The sequence below is a fragment of the Bufo bufo genome, chromosome 6 (genome assembly GCF_905171765.1).
Source record: "Bufo bufo chromosome 6, aBufBuf1.1, whole genome shotgun sequence".
In the NCBI taxonomy this organism is placed as follows: Eukaryota; Metazoa; Chordata; class Amphibia; order Anura; family Bufonidae; genus Bufo; species Bufo bufo.
The window spans coordinates 308353738-308371651 of record NC_053394.1 but is presented as its reverse complement, the minus strand read 5'-3'; the positions used below and the strand labels follow the sequence as shown (position 1 = coordinate 308371651).

At 43.4% G+C, this 17914-nt stretch overlaps 1 protein-coding gene across 4 annotated transcripts in view; it reads left to right on the top strand.

Moving 5' to 3' along the window:
- LOC121004296 (epidermal growth factor receptor substrate 15-like) overlaps positions 1-17914 on the top strand; it is a 137897-nt gene that overhangs the window by 59955 nt on the left and 60028 nt on the right. For all 4 annotated transcript variants that reach the window (XM_040436461.1, XM_040436462.1, XM_040436464.1 and 1 more), the window contains exons 4-6: positions 9843-9985; positions 12974-13012; positions 15369-15528. In XM_040436461.1, the coding sequence (XP_040292395.1) occupies positions 15433-15528 (96 nt within the window). In that variant the 5' untranslated portion in view covers positions 9843-9985; positions 12974-13012; positions 15369-15432. The remainder of the gene's footprint in view (positions 1-9842; positions 9986-12973; positions 13013-15368; positions 15529-17914) is intronic.

The window sequence follows — 17914 nt, the reverse complement described above, 5'->3', positions numbered from 1 at the left end:
TTACTGCTCTAATCTCCTAATGCTAGGGCTATGGATCTTCCCTATTTAAACACACACATATCATTAGGGTAACAAAACTTAACCAGTTCATTTCTGAACATTTAACATAAGTGCCTTTCTGATTGCAGACACTGGGGCACTTTCTTTCTTGCTAGTGCCATCAATTAACTTCCTGACACTGCTCTGTTTTCTCAGTTCAAAGAATAAGTGAGACAATCGCTGTCCGAACTGGCTGTACTGAACCGTGAAGGCTCCGACAAAAATCCTGTCAACTGATCAGCTAATTCGTATCTTAATGTCTCTCTATACTCCTTGGACCCCTATCGACTATTGCTGTTTTGGACACTTGCGTTCACTGTCTCCGGGTCAGCGGATTTTAATCCTAGCCGAAGGAGTGGGGCGTCTTGCGGTCCTCCACAACACAAACAATTTTACACATTAACTGTCACGAGTTGGAGGTCCTAGGAGAGACCACCGCGTCGTCAAGCAATAAACAAACGGAAATCAGGTACAGACACACAAGAGTTTATTGCACAAACAAAAACCAGGGAAGGCAGCACAGACAAAACATGAGCTCTATGTACCATCAGCACAGTGGGGGAAAACCCCCACTGCGCCACTGTCTAGTAATACTCCAGAGGGGCGTGACTAAGCAACTCCTGGTATTCACTAGGGCCCCAGATGGTAGGGTTAGGCTTTGCACACCAGGAAGTTGCCAGAGTCCACTCTGGAGCGTGAACTAGACAGTGACAGCAAGAACGATTGGACAACAGGTACCAGAAGGTACCAACGGCACATAGGCATACATAACATAGACAGGCAAATACAAAACTTGGCAACTAATAAACACAAGCAGGAGTACATAGCAAGGAAACAGGAGTGACAATGAGCAGAAAAGGACTTGCTCCACCAGTAGTAAACTGCATGGCCTTGCGCATGGCACTCTGCTGCAAAGACTTGCTGAACAGAGACTGAATACACACAGGTAACTAAAACATACTGGCAGAACAGATAACAGAAACACAGGAAAGAGGACATCAAAGAGGACGGGAATGAACAAGTAGGAAACCACAGAGCACAGACAGACACGGATCCATGGGTCAGCAGCATGGGAGAGTGAGTACAAACAGGAGCAGGACAAGACAACACACACCAGGAGAGCTGACCCAGAACTGAGGAAACCTCAGCCTTATATACAGGTTCCATGGGTGCAGCAGAGAGGCCACACCCATGGAGCAGACAGAGAGGATTAACTCCTAATAGGAACACAGGGGAGTTAACCCATAGAGAACCACAAACACACAGGAACGGAACTTCAGCGAGGAGCGCCGAACGAGCAAGGACGGAAGGTCACAGCCAGAGATAGTGGCTGTGACATTAACAGTGGTTAACCCAAAATACATCAATTTGACAATAACAGTGGGATGTGACCGTACATTTACCACCCGGTCAGTATCTCACACAAACAGATAAACTTATCACTTCTAAAATATTTATACTATATATATATTATATATAAGAGTTAATCCAAGCTTATAACCTTCTGTTCCCTGAACAGTATTTCTTTAGTGCACTTTATATCTATCTACGGTGATGTGGACTCCCGGAGTCCCTTTATAATCACCTTAGGCTCCCTGAGCCTTTGTCTGTGTCTCTGACACAGCGATCTACCGAGGTCTTAAGTAGATGGTTCAACTTACTTGGGTCGAGACGTGGCCAGTGCCCTCGGATCAGACAGAGGACAAAATCGATGTCTTTCTCACCGGACCCGAAGATGACCCTCTCGATCCCGGACACAAGCCCCCAAAGCTGTAAGGCAATTCGTCTCTTCACTAGGCATCCCTGATACCTGACCTCGGTGATCAGCTTGGATTAAATCTATCTGGCGCCAGGAGAATGAACTTATCAGATACAACAAAACACGGGTCTGTACAAATTCACTCTGATTTTATTGCCCCTCAGTTCAGCCTTTTAAAGGCCAGAGAGTATAATTTACATAGTAACATCATTAACCAATCACGTGTAGACACATATATGCTTAGTATGCATTAAGCCCGGATGACCTTATAAGGTGTGACTGTTTTAACTAAGGAATTTAAAGGGTCTCTAAAAACTGTCCAAGGACAGAGGAAGTTTCTAACCTTCACAGAGGGGGAACTTGAAACAGTGCATTGACCAAGATATTATCACAATACACATTGTTAAAGCAGCAAAATGGAGTTACATATACCCCTTTAGTCACACAGGTCCTTTTCCTGCACACAGCTAAGATGAAGACAGGAGAGATGCTGGGCTGCGCGAGCAAGTGTATTAAGGTGAGTTAAATAATTTTTTATTTTTTTTTAACCCATCCAGCGCTATTGTACTAAGCATTCTGTATTCAGAATGCTCTTATTTTCCCTTATAACCATGTTATAAGGGAAATTATAAGGATCGGGTCTATATCCGATCGTTTCTCCTAGCAACCGTGCGTGAAATATCGCACCGCATCCGCACTTGCTTGCGGATGCTTGCGATTTTCACGCAGCCCCTTTCACTTATGGGGGCACTGCGTTGCTTTGAAAACGCACAATATAGAGCATGCTGCGATTTTCACGCAACGAATAAGTGATGCCTGAAAATCACAGCTCATGTGCACAGCCCCATAGAAATGAATGGGTTCCAGATTCAGTGCGGGGTGCAATGCGTTCACCTCCCGCATTGCACCCGCACGGAATACTCGCCCGTGTGAACACAGCCTTAGGTGTTGATACACATCACATCAGGGCTGCTTCTCAAATACACCAAAAATCAAAAAAAACCATAAGGCCTCTTTCACACTGGCGTGTGTGCCCCATTGCCGTATTGCGGCCAATGCACGAGCAAAGTCCGTGGGGCAGCCGCAGCGGATCGCGGACCATTCACTTTAAATGGGTCCGCGATCCGGCCATTCCGCAAAAATGATAGGACATGTTCTATCTTTTTGCGGAACGGAAGTACGGGACGAAACACCACAGAAGCACTCCATAGTCGCGTGCTTCCGTAGGGTTCCGTTCCGCACCATTCCGCAATTTGCGGGACCATTCAAGTGATTGGGTCTGCATCCGTGATGCGGAATGCCCACGGAAACTGCACTCCCATTATTGCAGATCCGCAAATGCGGTCCGCAATAGGGCGCACACGCCAGTGTGAAAGAGGCCTAAGGGATATTTACTGCCATTTTACACACAGATCTTAAAGGGCTTCACATGAGTATGCTAGTAGAGACTTCCGCCTAGCAGTGAGCCCGTACTTGTACAAAGAGGCATCTCGCTGAAGTAAAGTAATTCTTATATTAATGGCCACAAACAGAAGGCAAGTGACGCGTTTCGGCTACTATGAGCAGTGAGCCCGGTGACATTACTGGCACAATCGGGCGGTGTACAGTACCGCCATAGGCTCTAAAACAGCCTAGGGCAGCGCTGTAGATTGCCCATTTGTGACATCACTGGGCTCACTGCTAGTACGTCACCGGTAGTAAAGAAAAAAGCCCTTGTCCTGCACTATGCAGTGCAGGGCAAGGGGGAGCTCTGCACCACTTATACAGGCCATATGAGTGAATACAGGGGCCTCAAAGCGGAACTCGGACAACTTTTTTACGTTGCAAAAAGTATTAGAGGGACTTTGTCGAAAAGAGGGGACAATTAGATAGGCATCTGTATCGCCTAACTGGTAAAGAAAGTGGCTTATATAATGCCTAAAATGCTATTATTGCAACTGCACTACCAACTTAGAGGAAGCTATACAGTAAAAACAGCATGACTGGACAGTTTTCAAAACTACCAGAATAGAGGTTTCTTGCCTAATATGGAACTGCATCCACACCTGAGAGAGGTGAATCAATGTATAAGCCATGTAAGGGTACTTTCACACTAGCGCAGGGCGGCGCCACCCATAAGCCGAGTAGGACACCACGTAGAGCGCACTCTGCCTGGGGGCGCCGGCACTCGGGATGTACATTTTTTTTTTTTTTCACAAAAAACCGCAATGGTTTTTTGATGCTGACTCTCCCCTTTGGGAGTTATATTCTAAACAAGGCTAGATCAACCAATGACTGACTACAAAAAGTGCTTCATTCATGAATTCACTCGTCCAGGTGAGTGCCCTCCCCTTCTGGACAATTCCTTATTCCACTACTCCGGCGCAATACAATGTCAATACCCTAAATATACCTAAACCAGGCACGGCTTGAGATCGAATTCTATATTCATCCCTTTAGGTTGAAGGGTGCCTAATCTATATATCCATTCGATCTCTCTTCTATTTATTCGCATGACTGGGTCACCACCCCGCCAATGGGGTTTTAACTAATTCTACTCCAAGAACTTCAAGCCTTAGGGTTCTTCTCATGGTGCTCCTTAAAATGCACCATGACCTTTTTTAATATTACGGATGTGTTCCTGTATTCAAACTTCCCAGTTTTCTGAGGGTTCTTCCCACGTACTGGAGGCCTCAAGGGCACTCCAGTACGTATATCACCCCTTCGTTCTTAACAGGAACACGCAGAGTGATTGGCATCACAGGGATGGTACTACGGTGGCAGACAATGGCTGAAAATTATATATACAATGACCATAGACTGGCACAGGGTACGCGACCATAGTCAGACTGGCACAGGGTATATGACCAAGGACTGGCACAGGGTACCCGACCATAGTTAAATGTTGCATGCAATAGGTGGCTGAAAAAGGGGCGGGTAAAAGGGTGTGGGCAATGGGCGGAGTCAAGGGGGCGGCAAAATTAGCTTTTGCCTAGGGTGGCAAAAATCCTTGCACCAGCCCTGCACTAGCGTTTTGTTTTCCGGTATTGAGTTCCATCACAAGAGCTCACTACCGGAAAAAAACTGATTAGTTTTTATCCTAATGCATTCTGAATGGAGAGCATTCCGTTCAGGATTCATCAGTTCAGTCCCTCTTACGTTTATTGGATGAGAAAATACCGCTTGCTGCAGTTTTCTCTCTTTCCCACAAATACTGATCACTTGCCGGAATTCCGGATCCGGCATTAAATTACATTGAAGTGTATTAGTGCCGGATCCGGCATTAAGTGTTCCGGCAAAACAGATCCCGGCTTTTCGGGCCGGCGCATACGCAGACCATTTAAAAAAGGGGGGAAAAAATTAATACCGGATCCGTTTTTCCAGATGACACCGGAGAGATGGATCCAGTATTTGCAATGCAGTTTGTCCGGATTACCTCCGGAATCCTCTGCCGCAAGTGTGAAAGTACCCTAAGATAGCTGAAAGAGAGCACACCTACAGTAAGATTAAGTTGGTTTGGCAGATCTGTGAAGAGGCAGTGAATCTGGCAAGTCTCCTACACCATCAGCTACTCCAGAACACTCCCACACTTCCTCCTGCTTGTATTTGCTGGGAGAGTTAAACCATGCCTAACCACAGTGAACTAGTGAGACCCCCTAGTGGTCATATCTTTGCATCTTATGTTTGGGTGGATACCAACAAATAATTTCAATAAAGTGATTTACAGATCTGATAATTAGACCCCTTCCTAAGAAATAGAATGCTTTATTATTGGTACAGTGACTCTTTCAAGACAACAGAAAAACAAAATAGCCTTCAGATCACCTGAAAATAATGAAGATACAGTAAATTAGTGCCCCCCTTCCTATAGTGCTGCCCATGCGCTCTTTAATAAAATAAAAAAGGACTACTTACAGTACTCTTTGTCATCTGTTTTATGTTAAAAAAAAAAAAATCCAAGCTCTTTTTTTTTATTGTCCATTAGTTGGTATTAAACCCATGGACACTGGGTTTAGAGTCAGACAACCAACCAGTAAGCTACAGGTAGACCTATTGCTAGGTAGTGATTTTCTCTAGCTATGTGACTCAGAAGACAAATACACAGTAAACCTAAAAGTCATTGTGACGCTGACTAGTCAGTAGAGTCAGACATCAGGGTCACACATCATTTGAATTTGTCTCTTTTCTAGGACTCAATAAAATGTTTGTTTTTTTTCTTTTTTTTTTAACCGATAGGGGTTTTAAACCCAAGAACACTGCATGTGAAGCAACCATCTAAACCACTGAGCTATAGGTCTAGACAGCATCCTGAAGGATTTTCTTCATCTATGTGATTCAATATATAAAAAATGCAATAAACCTAAAAGTCATTACGACGCTGACACTGACAAGTCAGTAGAGTCAGACATCAGGGTCACACATCACTTGAATTTGTCTCAGGTGTCAGTCAGGTGGCATTATTCTGATACATGACTATGATATCTGACCATGTCCTAAAATGAACACTGTACTCCCAGGCTCTTTGATGCATCATTTACATTCCAGTTTCACATTGTCACCTCTGTGGCGGGGCTTAGCTGTGTGGACCGCCAATTGACATGTATGTACTGAGAGGTAATAGTTATACAGCTGACTCAGTTACTTGCCTTGGAGTCATACAGATAGCAGCCACTTAGTGCTTCAATGGGGAAAATATGTAGTAACAGGAAATAAAAGGGAACAGATATTAATTAATGTGACAAGTAAGGTTACGTTCACATATGCCGAACAAATTCTGATAGTCTGTTCCAGCAGAGGAACAGACTACTGGAGTCGGGCTCGGACTGGCCCACAGTGGAACAAGTGAATCCACCAGTGGACCACTGAGTACAGTGGGTCCTTTATTCCCCCGTCCTGTTTATAATGGCACATGACATAGTAAACGTGACTGCTCACATACAGAAAGACAGCACTTAACATCTCAACTTGCCTATGTTCCTATAAAAAAAACTGGATAGATTATTTGACAAACTCCACAGTTTATTATTAATAGATGCATAGCATGCTCAGGTGATTTGAAGGTAACAGAAGCAGGCCATCCAGTGTCCTCTTTCAACGAAGAGACCCCGCCGATCAAACTTTTCTCTGCAGGGACCCCTATAATCAGTCATCGTTAGGGTCCTAGCTGCTGCTGTGAGAGCAGATAATTATTTACATGTAGGGCCTCCAGAATGAAGTTTACTGGTGGGGCCAAGACACTCCAGTCTGATACTGCCTGGAGTTTACCCGTATATGGCAGTGATGGCTACCCTCCGGCACTCCAGCTGTGGTAAAACTACGACTCCCAAGATGTACACTTGCTTGTTCTCAGAACTCCATAGAAATGGAGCCTGCTGTGAGTCGTAGTTGACCACAGCTGGAGTACCGGAGGTTAAGCCATCACTGGTATATGGCATCATCGGATACTGCCACATACCACCGGATTCTCATTGACCTATAATGGGATTCTAAGGGGGATCCAGGGACAGTTTCTAGCATAAATGACCAGCTTTTAGCTAGATGAAAAATACTGCACTGCAGCGGGTATTTTTCTGGCCGACAGGTGGCATTTATTCGAGACGCTGTCTGGATCCCCATTAGATCCCCATTAGGCTACTTTCACACTTGCATTGTTATTTTCCGGCAGATACGTTTTGATTTTGCACATCAGGATGCATCCGTTCCGTTAGGATGCAGCTGTGTGAAGTAAAAACGGAAAAAAAAACGTCAATAGGTAATGGATCAGTTTTTTAGGCTCCATAAAAAACTGATCATCACCATTGACTTACATTTTTTCAGTTATATGACCGGGACACAAAACGGCAGCTTGCAGTGGAAGCGTGAATGCATGAGGACTAAACGGAAATTTCTTTTTCCAGTATTGAGATGCTATGCCGGGTCTGCAAGTGTGAAAGTAGCTTTAGGCTACGTCTACACGACGACATTTGTCGCGCGACAGATAGGGCACAACTACACTGCAACATTTGTAGCGCGACATTTTGTTGCACCAATGTCGCGCGACAATTTTTATAATGGCAGTTTATGGTGCAACAGTCACAGAAAAATCCATCTTGAATGGATTTTCTGCGACTGTTTCGTCGCAGTATGTTGCAGTGCGACACCATAGACTGCCATTATAAAAATTGTCGCGCGACATTGGTGCAACAAAATGTCGCGCGTCAAATGTCGTCATGTAGACGTAGCCTTATACAGGGAGTGCAGAATTATTAGGCAAATGAGTATTTTGACCACATCATCCTCTTTATGCATGTTGTCTTACTCCAAGCTGTATAGGCTCGAAAGCCTACTACCAATTAAGCATATTAGGTGATGTGCATCTCTGTAATGAGAAGGGGTGTGGTCTAATGACATCAACACCCTATATTAGGTGTGCATAATAATAGGCAACTTCCTTTCCTTTGGCAAAATGGGTCAAAAGAAGGACTTGACAGCTCAGAAAAGGTCAAAATAGTGAGATATCTTGCAGAGGGATGCATCACTACTTAAAATTGCAAAGCTTCTGAAGCGTGATCATCGAACAATCAAGCGTTTGCATTCAAAATAGTCAACAGGGTCGCAAGAAGCGTGTGGGAAAAACCAAGGCGCAAAATAACTGCCCATGAACTGAGAAAAGTCAAGCGAGCAGCTGCCAAGAGCCACTTGCCACCAGTTTGGCCATATTCAGAGCTGCAACATCACTGGAGTGCCCAAAAGCACAAGGTGTGCAATACTCAGAGGACATGGCCAAGGTAAGAAAGGCTGAAAGACGAGCACCACTGAACAAGACACACAAGCTGAAACGTCAAGGACTGGGCCAAGAAATATCTCAAGACTGATTTTCTAAGGTTTTATGGACTGATGAAATGAGAGTGAGTCTTGATGGGCCAGATGGATGGCCCGTGGCTGGATTGGGTAAAGGGCAGAGAGCTCCAGTCGACTCAGACGCCAGCAAGGTGGAGGTGGAGTACTGGTTTGGGCTGTATCATCAAAGATGAGCTTGTGGGCCTTTTCGGGTTGAGGATGGAGACAAGCTCACATCCCAGTCCTACTGCCAGTTTCTGGAAGACACCTTCTTCAAGCAGTGGTACAGGAAGAAGTCTGCATCCTTCAAGAAAAACATAGTTATTCATGCAGGACAATGCTCCATCACACGCGTCCAAGTACTCCACAGCGTGCCTGGCAAGAAAGGGTATAAAGAAGAAAAATCTAATGACATGGCCTCCTTGTTCACCTGATCTGAACCCCATTGAGAACCTGTGGTCCATCATCAAATGTGAGATTTACAAGGAGGGAAAACAGTACACCTCTCTGAACAGTGTCTGGGAGGTTGTGGTTGCTGCTGCACGCAATGTTGATGGTGAACAGATCAAAACACTGACAGAATCCATGGATGGCAGGCTTTTGAGTGTCCTTGCAAAGAAAGGTGGCTATATTGGTCACTGATTTGTTTTTGTATTTGTTTTTGAATGTCAGAAATGTATATTGGTTTCACTGGTAAAAATAAATAATTGAAATGGGTATATATTTGTTTTTTGTTAAGTTGCATAATAATTATGCACAGTAATAGTCACCTGCACACACAGATATCCCCCTAAAATAGCTAAAACTAAAAACAAACTAAAAACTACTTCCAAAAATATTAAGCTTTGATATTAATGAGTTTTTTGGGTTCATTGAGAACATGGTTGTTGTTCAATAATAAAATTAATCCTCAAAAATACAACTTGCCTAATAATTCTGCCCTCCCTGTAGTCAATGAGAATCCAGCAGCATGCATCAACATCCAGCGATGCAGGATATGGTGAAACTCTGATAGTCTGAGTCTGTTCCTCTGCCGAAACAGACTACCGGGAGTCCATGTCATATATGTGAACCTACCCTAAGGAACACCTATAAATACCAGGTGATGTCTTGATTTTTTTAACTGGAGTGTTCTTTTAGGGGGGTTTAAAAATTAGAACCTCACATAGTGGAACAAAAAGCCTTTCATTGGACATAGCCCAAGAAATAAGACGGGAATAAGATACCTGACTTATCTTCTTTCCAGCATTCTTTCTGCCCAAGGGTGATGAGACTACTACCAGGTTCTGCTATGTGGACGACAAGGGAGAAGCAAGAGGAACCAGCATTCCTTTTCAGTTCAGTTACAATATCCCAGAAGACGATGATATCGTGATGGTAACATCTGAGGTCTGATTTTGTCTGTTCTTTTCCAAGAATTAGAAATTAAGACTTCATAGAAGAGTCTGGAAAAAATATTTGCATGGTGATTTATATAAAATGATGCTTTAAAGAGTACCTGTCACCTCTCCTGACATGTCTGCTTTGATAGCTACATGCATTTTCCATGTAATAACAATTCTGGAACATCTATTCTTAAGGCTCTATGTTGTGCCATTCCTGTATTATTCCTGCTAGAAAGTTATGAATGAATTGCTATTAGCCTGCAGTAAGGGTACAGAGGAGTGGTAACCAGTGGGGGTGTACCTGCACAGACTCACTCTATCCAGTCGGTGCTGCCATTTTTAGACTATGTAGGGACACACCCCCAACTGGTTACAACCCTTCTGTACCCTCACTACAGCTGCTAGCAATTCATAACTTCTAGCAGGAATAATACAGGAATGGCACATCATACAGACACAGGGTTGCCACTGCCGCTGCCGGTAATTTCCTGTGCCGACTGCTACTAATGAGCGTTTCCATTGCAGAGCACTCATAAGTGCAGCCTTTAACCCCCCACCCCCTTGATAATAAAAAAAAAAGCACTCAACTCCTCCATTTGCTCGCAGTGCTGACTGGATGTGCAGGACAGGACCTGCGAAACGTCATCACGCTCGAGCGCAGGTCCTGTCCTGAGCTTCCAGTCAGCAGGGGTCGTTCACCGCAGCGTGAGCAAATTGAGAAGGTGAGTGCTTTTTTTTTGCAGTTTTTTATTTTTTTTTACAGAAGCAAACTGGGGGCACTAAATGGGGGCATTATTCTAACTGGGGGCACTAATGGGGGCATTATTCTTCCTGGCGGGCACTAATGGGGGCATTATTTTTACTGGGGGCACAAATGGGGGGGCATTTAGAAAGTATTAAGAAATTTGCTTTACAGAAGCCCCATGGGCCATAGACACAATGGACAGGAAGGAGACCTAATTGACTTCTACTGGAAAGTTTTCTAGGCATGTTCTGTGACCTGTGCAGAGGTCATTATACAAATAAAGAATAGATAAGCTCTGACAATCACCTGTTGTGAATGGTGGATCCTGTCTTATCTGTCATTCTAATCCTGCCTGTAATTATATCACCTCTGTGTATAGATAAGCAGGTATCTATACTAAAGTGAACTGTATAGACCAAGAAGTGGGGCCTATTATTATTAGTAGCCAGTGCAAAAACTGCAGGATTTTATGGTTTTGTTTAAATATTGATATTTGACATGGAAAATACACATCATCAAAAATTATTTTAAAATCTGTTAAACATAAAAACATGATTAAAACAATAGGTCATTTTCTGATGATACCTTTCCTTTAATTTCCATTAAAGGTTTTTTTCTGGCATCTTACATTGATGGACTATCCTTAGGATAGCCTATATGATCAATGGGGGTCTAACCCCCAGGGCCCCAACCAATCATTTGAATGAAAGAGCAGCAGAAACGCTTTACTGCAGCACCCATCACAGTGATGTAAATGAGTGTGAACCTAAACCATAAGAAATAGACACTAGTGACAAGTGTTTGGCTGCAAATCAGCTCCAAATACAGTTGTCTTTTCCTGGACATTTTGGGCCCAGTATTGGGACAGAGCCTGGGCCCACCAGAGGATTCTCTTCAATTCTGGTGGGCCTATATGACCCTTAAGACTCTTTCACACGGGCGGAGTTTTCCGCGCGGGTGCAATGCTTGGGGTGAACGCATTGCACCCGCACTGATTCTGGACCCATTCATTTCTAAGGGGCTCTGCACAAGAGCGGTGATTTCACGCATCACTTGTGCGTTGCGTGAAAATCGCAGCATGCTCTATTTTGTGCGTTTTTCACGCAACGCAGGCCCCATAGAAGTGAATGGGGCTGCGTGAAAATCGCAAGCATCCGCAAGCAAGTGTGGATGAGGTGCGATTTTTCACGCATGGTTGCTAGGAGCTGATCGGGATGGGGACCCGATCATTATTATTTAAGGGAAATAATAGCATTCTTAATACAGAATGTTAGTAAAATAGGGCTGAAGGGGTTAAAAAAAATAAAAATAAAAAAATTAACTCACCTTAATCCACTTGTTCGCGCAGCCCGGCTTCTCTCTTTCTTCTTCTTTGTTGTGCAGGAGGAAAAGGACCTGTGGTGACGTCACTGCTCATCACATGATCCATTACCATGGTGATGGATCATGTGATGGACCATGTGATGAGCGCAGTGATGTCATCAAAGGTCCTTTACCCAGGTCCTGAAGAAAGAAGAGAAGCCGGGCTGCACGAACAAGTGGATTAAGGTGAGTTAAATTATTATTTTCTTTTTTTTAACCCCTCCAGCCCTATTTTACTAAGCATTCTGTATTAAAAATGCTATTATTTTCCCTTATAACCATGTTATAAGGGAAAATAATACAATCTACACAACACCTAACCCAAACCCGAACTTCTGTGAAGAAGTTCGGGTTGGGTACCCAAACATGCCGATTTTTCTCACGCGCGTGCAAAACGCATTAAAATGTTTTGCACTCGCGCTGAAAAATCGCGCATTTTCCCCGCGATGCTCCCGCATCTTATCCAGCCCAAATCCATGACGCCTGTGTGAAAGAGGCCTTAGCCTTTTGTTGGACTGACTTGCTACCAGATTGGAAGTACTGAAACTAAAGGAGGCTTATTACTCCATAAAGGGGTTATCTAATGAAAATTATTTATTACCTATCCACACGTTGAACCTCCCCGGAGTCCCTCTCTGAATAGAGCAGTAGTGCACATGTCTGTTCACCGCTCCATTCATTGCTATGGGGCTGACAAGTGTATTGTGTATGTCAGCCCTATAGAAGTAAACCAGTACCAAACTCATAATCAGAAACATTTAATACATTTCTCTTCATTTGTTGAGTTGTGGAGAGTGAGCAGGTTCTTCTGCATAGTCATAAGATTTGATTTGGCTATAATAATATGGATTTATGCCCTGTTACATTTTTCTCCAATTTTATTAGATGGAGATGAGGACAGATAAAGAGAAGGTTGATCTACAGGTAAAATATTTCTGTTGTAAATGGAATGAATTGCATTATCAATGTGTAATTTGTTATTAATATAGTATATTGATTAAAGGCAAACTTGGTCACCATGAAAATGCAATGTAAGCTACAGGCAGCATGTTATAAAGCAGTGGAGCTATGCAGACTGATATATACACTGTATTTTTGTTGGAAAATATTCAGTAAAAACTTAAAAAAAATATAAAAAACATTTTTTATTCATTTTATATTCCTGCTCATTCTGGGCTGTGAAGTCGAGGAGACAGTCCTATCAGTGATTGACAGCCTTCTCCCTATGACTGTGTATACAGAGATAGCGGTCAATCACTGTTAGGACCGCCTCCTTGACTTCAATACCTAGCGTGAACAGGAATTTAAATGAATGAAATGCAAGTTTTTACTTAATCTTTTTCCACAAAACGAGATATCAATCTCCTCAGCTCCTCCTGCTCTATAACGCATTTTTTTAAATTTGTTTTGGGTCTGATTCCCAGAAATTATGAAAAAGACTCCCAGGCTATGAGCTGTGTGCTACGATTGGCCAGCGCTGCAGCAAGGGACAAACCCTAATACAAAAACTCCGCCACATACAAAAGAGGGAGTTGCACACACTGGAGCCTATACCGGGCGAACGGAGCGGCGCCCAGACATACTAGTAAGTGCAGGGGGACCCCTGGGCGCCGCTCAGCCCACTGATATAGTTAGTTTTTAAACTATTGAAAGGTCCTCTTTAAGGACCCGGTCTCAATTGAGACCGTTGAAACCCCTATAGCTATGCCCCTAACACTCTTCATGCATACTCAACAATTTTTTTTTTGCTCAGCTCTGTTAAAGGGTAGTTACCCAGAAAGAGCTGCATATCTGGTATGAGACAATCAGTTTTCCTTTCCTTTTTGTAAGATGCGTTGTTGCACGTTTCTTTTCCAGAGAAGCATTTTGGGCAGATACAAGCACAGACACAGATAGACTATCTGATTATGAAAAAGCACTTTGAGCCTACAGCTAGGTGAAAATCTTATTATGAAAAACCACAGAATAAACAGTTTGACCAAACATGTCATGGAAAGAAATAGGAGAAAATGAATCTATGAATCACATGGAGATATGTATAAATATAAGTACTAGAGATGAGCAAATTCATTCTTCTATTTGAAATTAATTCACAATTTTTCTAAAAAATTGGCTTTTAACCCGAATTTTTATAACTCATTTTAAGCAATGCAAAACATCTGCAATTCAGCTTTCTTTTCAAAAAGATTAAAAAAGTTGAGTGTTTCACAACTATAGCATAGCCTTTCAGTCATTGATTAGCCTTTTAAACAAACTTACATAGCATAACTAGGTGAATAGGTAAGTCAACCTCATACCTGCAAGTAGCTCTTTCAGAACAAAAGCTCATCAGAGCATATAGAATCAGATTTTAAAACCTTGGGGAACCTCTGGGTCAGTACTATTTCTACTATGGAGACCAGTTAACATACGGGATGACAATTGAAGGCTAGGCAGCGTTCCTCTAGGTTTCTGGGGAAAATGTATGCATGTATAACATCTGCTGGCATCCTTTTTGTCAGAAAAGTTAATTTCAATATTTTTCCCTGTGTCAGCTTTTGATGGGCTACAGACCCTAGGCATGAAGCCTATCAGAGGGAACAACAGGGGAATGAGACATTGCTCCAGTGCCCCACCAAGTCATTCAACTGCATCGCCGTCCTGAGGAGAATATGGAGAGATAAGCTCTCATTGCCCATAGCCCTACCGGGAATGCATGCCATTCAATGATCTACTGGGTTTCTGGGGAAAATATATGAAAATTAGCACATCTTAAATCTGCTGGCATCGGATAGGCTTAGGAAAGCTAAATTGAATACATCCTTCTCCATCATTTGCCTGAAATGCATCACAAAAAGTTTGTTAGAATCTGAACTTTTTGGGAAATTCAGAGCAAATTCCAAACGGTAGAATCAATTCTCTCATCCTTAATATTTCTATCACTGTTGATGTCTATGAGGAGCTCTAGACTTGTTAGTAAGATTGTGTGTAAAATCAAATGTGGGTCCATGGATAGCTTCAGATATGGTTTCACTTCTTACCTGTGTCTATGTGGGCCCAATGGGCAAGTTGGCAGTGTCTTAGGTTATAGCAGATGATCCCACAGGCAGTCTATGTCCATGCATGCGGCAATGCTGTATGGATGGACCCTGTTGACCTTTAGTTGAATCCTCAACAGACCGGGTATATGCAGCATATCCCAAGCACTGTTTTACCAAATAATAATCCAGATCATCATTTTGCATTAAAAAAATATGCTGTCCACTAGAACATTGAAACAACTTTGCAATGTTCCTTGCAGAAAATAGCGAAGAACCTGACAAAGGAGAATACACAACTGCAAGAAAAAGTATCCTCTCTGCAAAATGAAAACCCAGGCCCAGGCTGAGAGGATCCAGACCCTCCAGGATGAGCTACTGAGATCTACAACAAAGATGCAGAGGCTGGAAACAGAAAATATGGTAACTTTCCATGGGGCAGGTTAACAAATATCAATATCTAAAACAAGATTGTAATTGTGTTGTCTACTCTTGCCAATCCCTTTTTTGTTAAGTGAGTGCATCATGGAGTGTCTTGGTGTTGGGACTCCCAGTGATCGGCTGTAATGTGTGGAAGAGCATTGCAGCAAGTGTTCAGTTCATTTATAGCACCTCCAAGGGTATATAATCACTTGCAGTAATGGACATTTCATGGTGAGAGTGAGAGTTCCCCTTGTGCTAAGACTTGCTTAGTTTCCTTCAAGTAACTGTGGTAATTTCAGTCAAATCCTATGGACAAGTGTTGTGCTGTTTATGGGAGAAAGGTAGATTTTTTTATAATAAAAAAGCGTACCTGAGTAAAAAAATAAAATAAATGTGCATAATGGCTGTGCTTCATTGCACAATCATAACTGTGAAGGAATAGGTCTTTTTTTAGCCTTGCTTAATGTCTTTTTCAGCCATGTTCTTCCCTGGTTCACCTGTACAGCTAGATTGCATTTCTTAGATTCTGCCATTTTCCAGCATACTTAGTGCAGGGGAGAGACGTCAGCAGGCGCTAGGGACAGTACTAGGAAAAGCCTCATTGTGTTAAAAAAGCGATTTACAAGTGCAGGGAAAGATTATTAAAGGTGCAGGGAAAGGATAGGGAAGAATCATTCCACAGCATTTACCGTATTTTTCGCCGTATAAGACGCACTTTCCCCCCCCCCAAAAGTGGGGGGAAAATAGCAGTGCGTCTTATACGGCGAATGCTGCTGATTTTGCTGAGTTTTCAATGATACACCCGCCGCAATGCCGTGCGGCAGGTGTATCAGCTGTGAGGGAGGTGGGACTGGGGGCCGGCATCTGCTTTTATAATGACAGCGGGGCCCGTGCAGTGGCTGTATTCTACTACACGGGCCCCGCTCACTGTATAATCCTATGTCTAATAGTTAATTGTATGTAATCACATAAGGAGCGCTGTGTATTACCGGTACTTACAACTACAAGCGCTCGCCTGCTCGGTAGGTAGCAGAGAGGAGGGAGGAGGCAGGCCGGGAGGACGGACGCTGGCAGTGTGAGTCATACGTCATGCGCCCACGCCGCCTGCTTCATTCATAAAGTGGGCGGCGCATGACGTATGACTCACACTGCCAGCGTCCGTCCTCCCGGCCTGCCTCCTCCCTCCTCTCTGCTACCTACCTAGCGGCGAGCGCTTGTAGTTGTAAGTACCGGTAATACACAGCGCTCCTTATGTGATTACATACAATTACAATTAACTATTAGACATAGGATTATACAGTGAGCGGGGCCCGTGTAGTAGAATACAGTCACTGCACGGGCCCCGCTGTCATTCTAAAAGCAGATGCCGGCCCCCCAGCGTGTATTGAGGGTCATTCACTACAGGGACACTTATGGAGGGGATCTGTGGATGATACATAGCATAAGATGCTATATATGTGTCATCCACAGATCCCCCCATAACTGTCATACACAGATCCTCATAACAGTGCCATCCAGAGACCCCAACAAGAGCCACCCACAGATCCCCCATAAGTGTCACCCACAGATCCCCCATAAGTGTCACCCACAGATCCCCCATAAGTGTCACCCACAGATCCCCCATAAGTGTCACCCACAGATCCCCCATAAGTGTCACCCACAGATCCCCCATAAGTGTCACCCACAGATCCCCCATAAGTGTCACCCACAGATCCCCCATAACAGTGCGCCATCCACAGATCCCCCATAACAGTGCCATCCACAGACCACAATTAGTTCAAAACCCACCAAAAGCACACCTTTTGGTTCAAAATATTTTTTTCTTATTTACCTCCTCAAAAACCTAGGTGCGTCTTATAGGGTGAAAAATACGGTATGTAGAACAGGGTTCAGTAGGGAAAGTTACAGCCTGGGTAATAGAAACAATCCTCTTACACCTTGCTGCACTGACTGGGGATCCAAATAGCCATTATACAGCTCTGTGATTCCAGCAAACTGTTCATGTTATTGGGGTGCAAGTGCTGTTTGATACAGCCATTAACAGGTTTTATTACAAGGAAATATTTCAACAGTATGTCTTAATTGCCCTTGTGCGGTGCAGTTATATGTTGTAATACCCTTTTTGCTGTGTATTAGTGGCAAAAGAAAAATATGTTCGCCATTCACCGCTGCAGTTATCTGTTGAAAAGCCTTTAGTGGCGTATATAAGTGAAAAAAGAAAAATATATTCGCCGTTCACCGCTGGTTATCTGTTGAAAAGCCTTTAGTGGCATATATAAGTGGGAAAATAAAAATATATTCGCCATTCACCCCTGCGGTTATCTGTCGAAAAGCCTTTAGTGGCGTTTATAAGTGGAAAAAGAAAAATATATTCGCCATTCAGTGT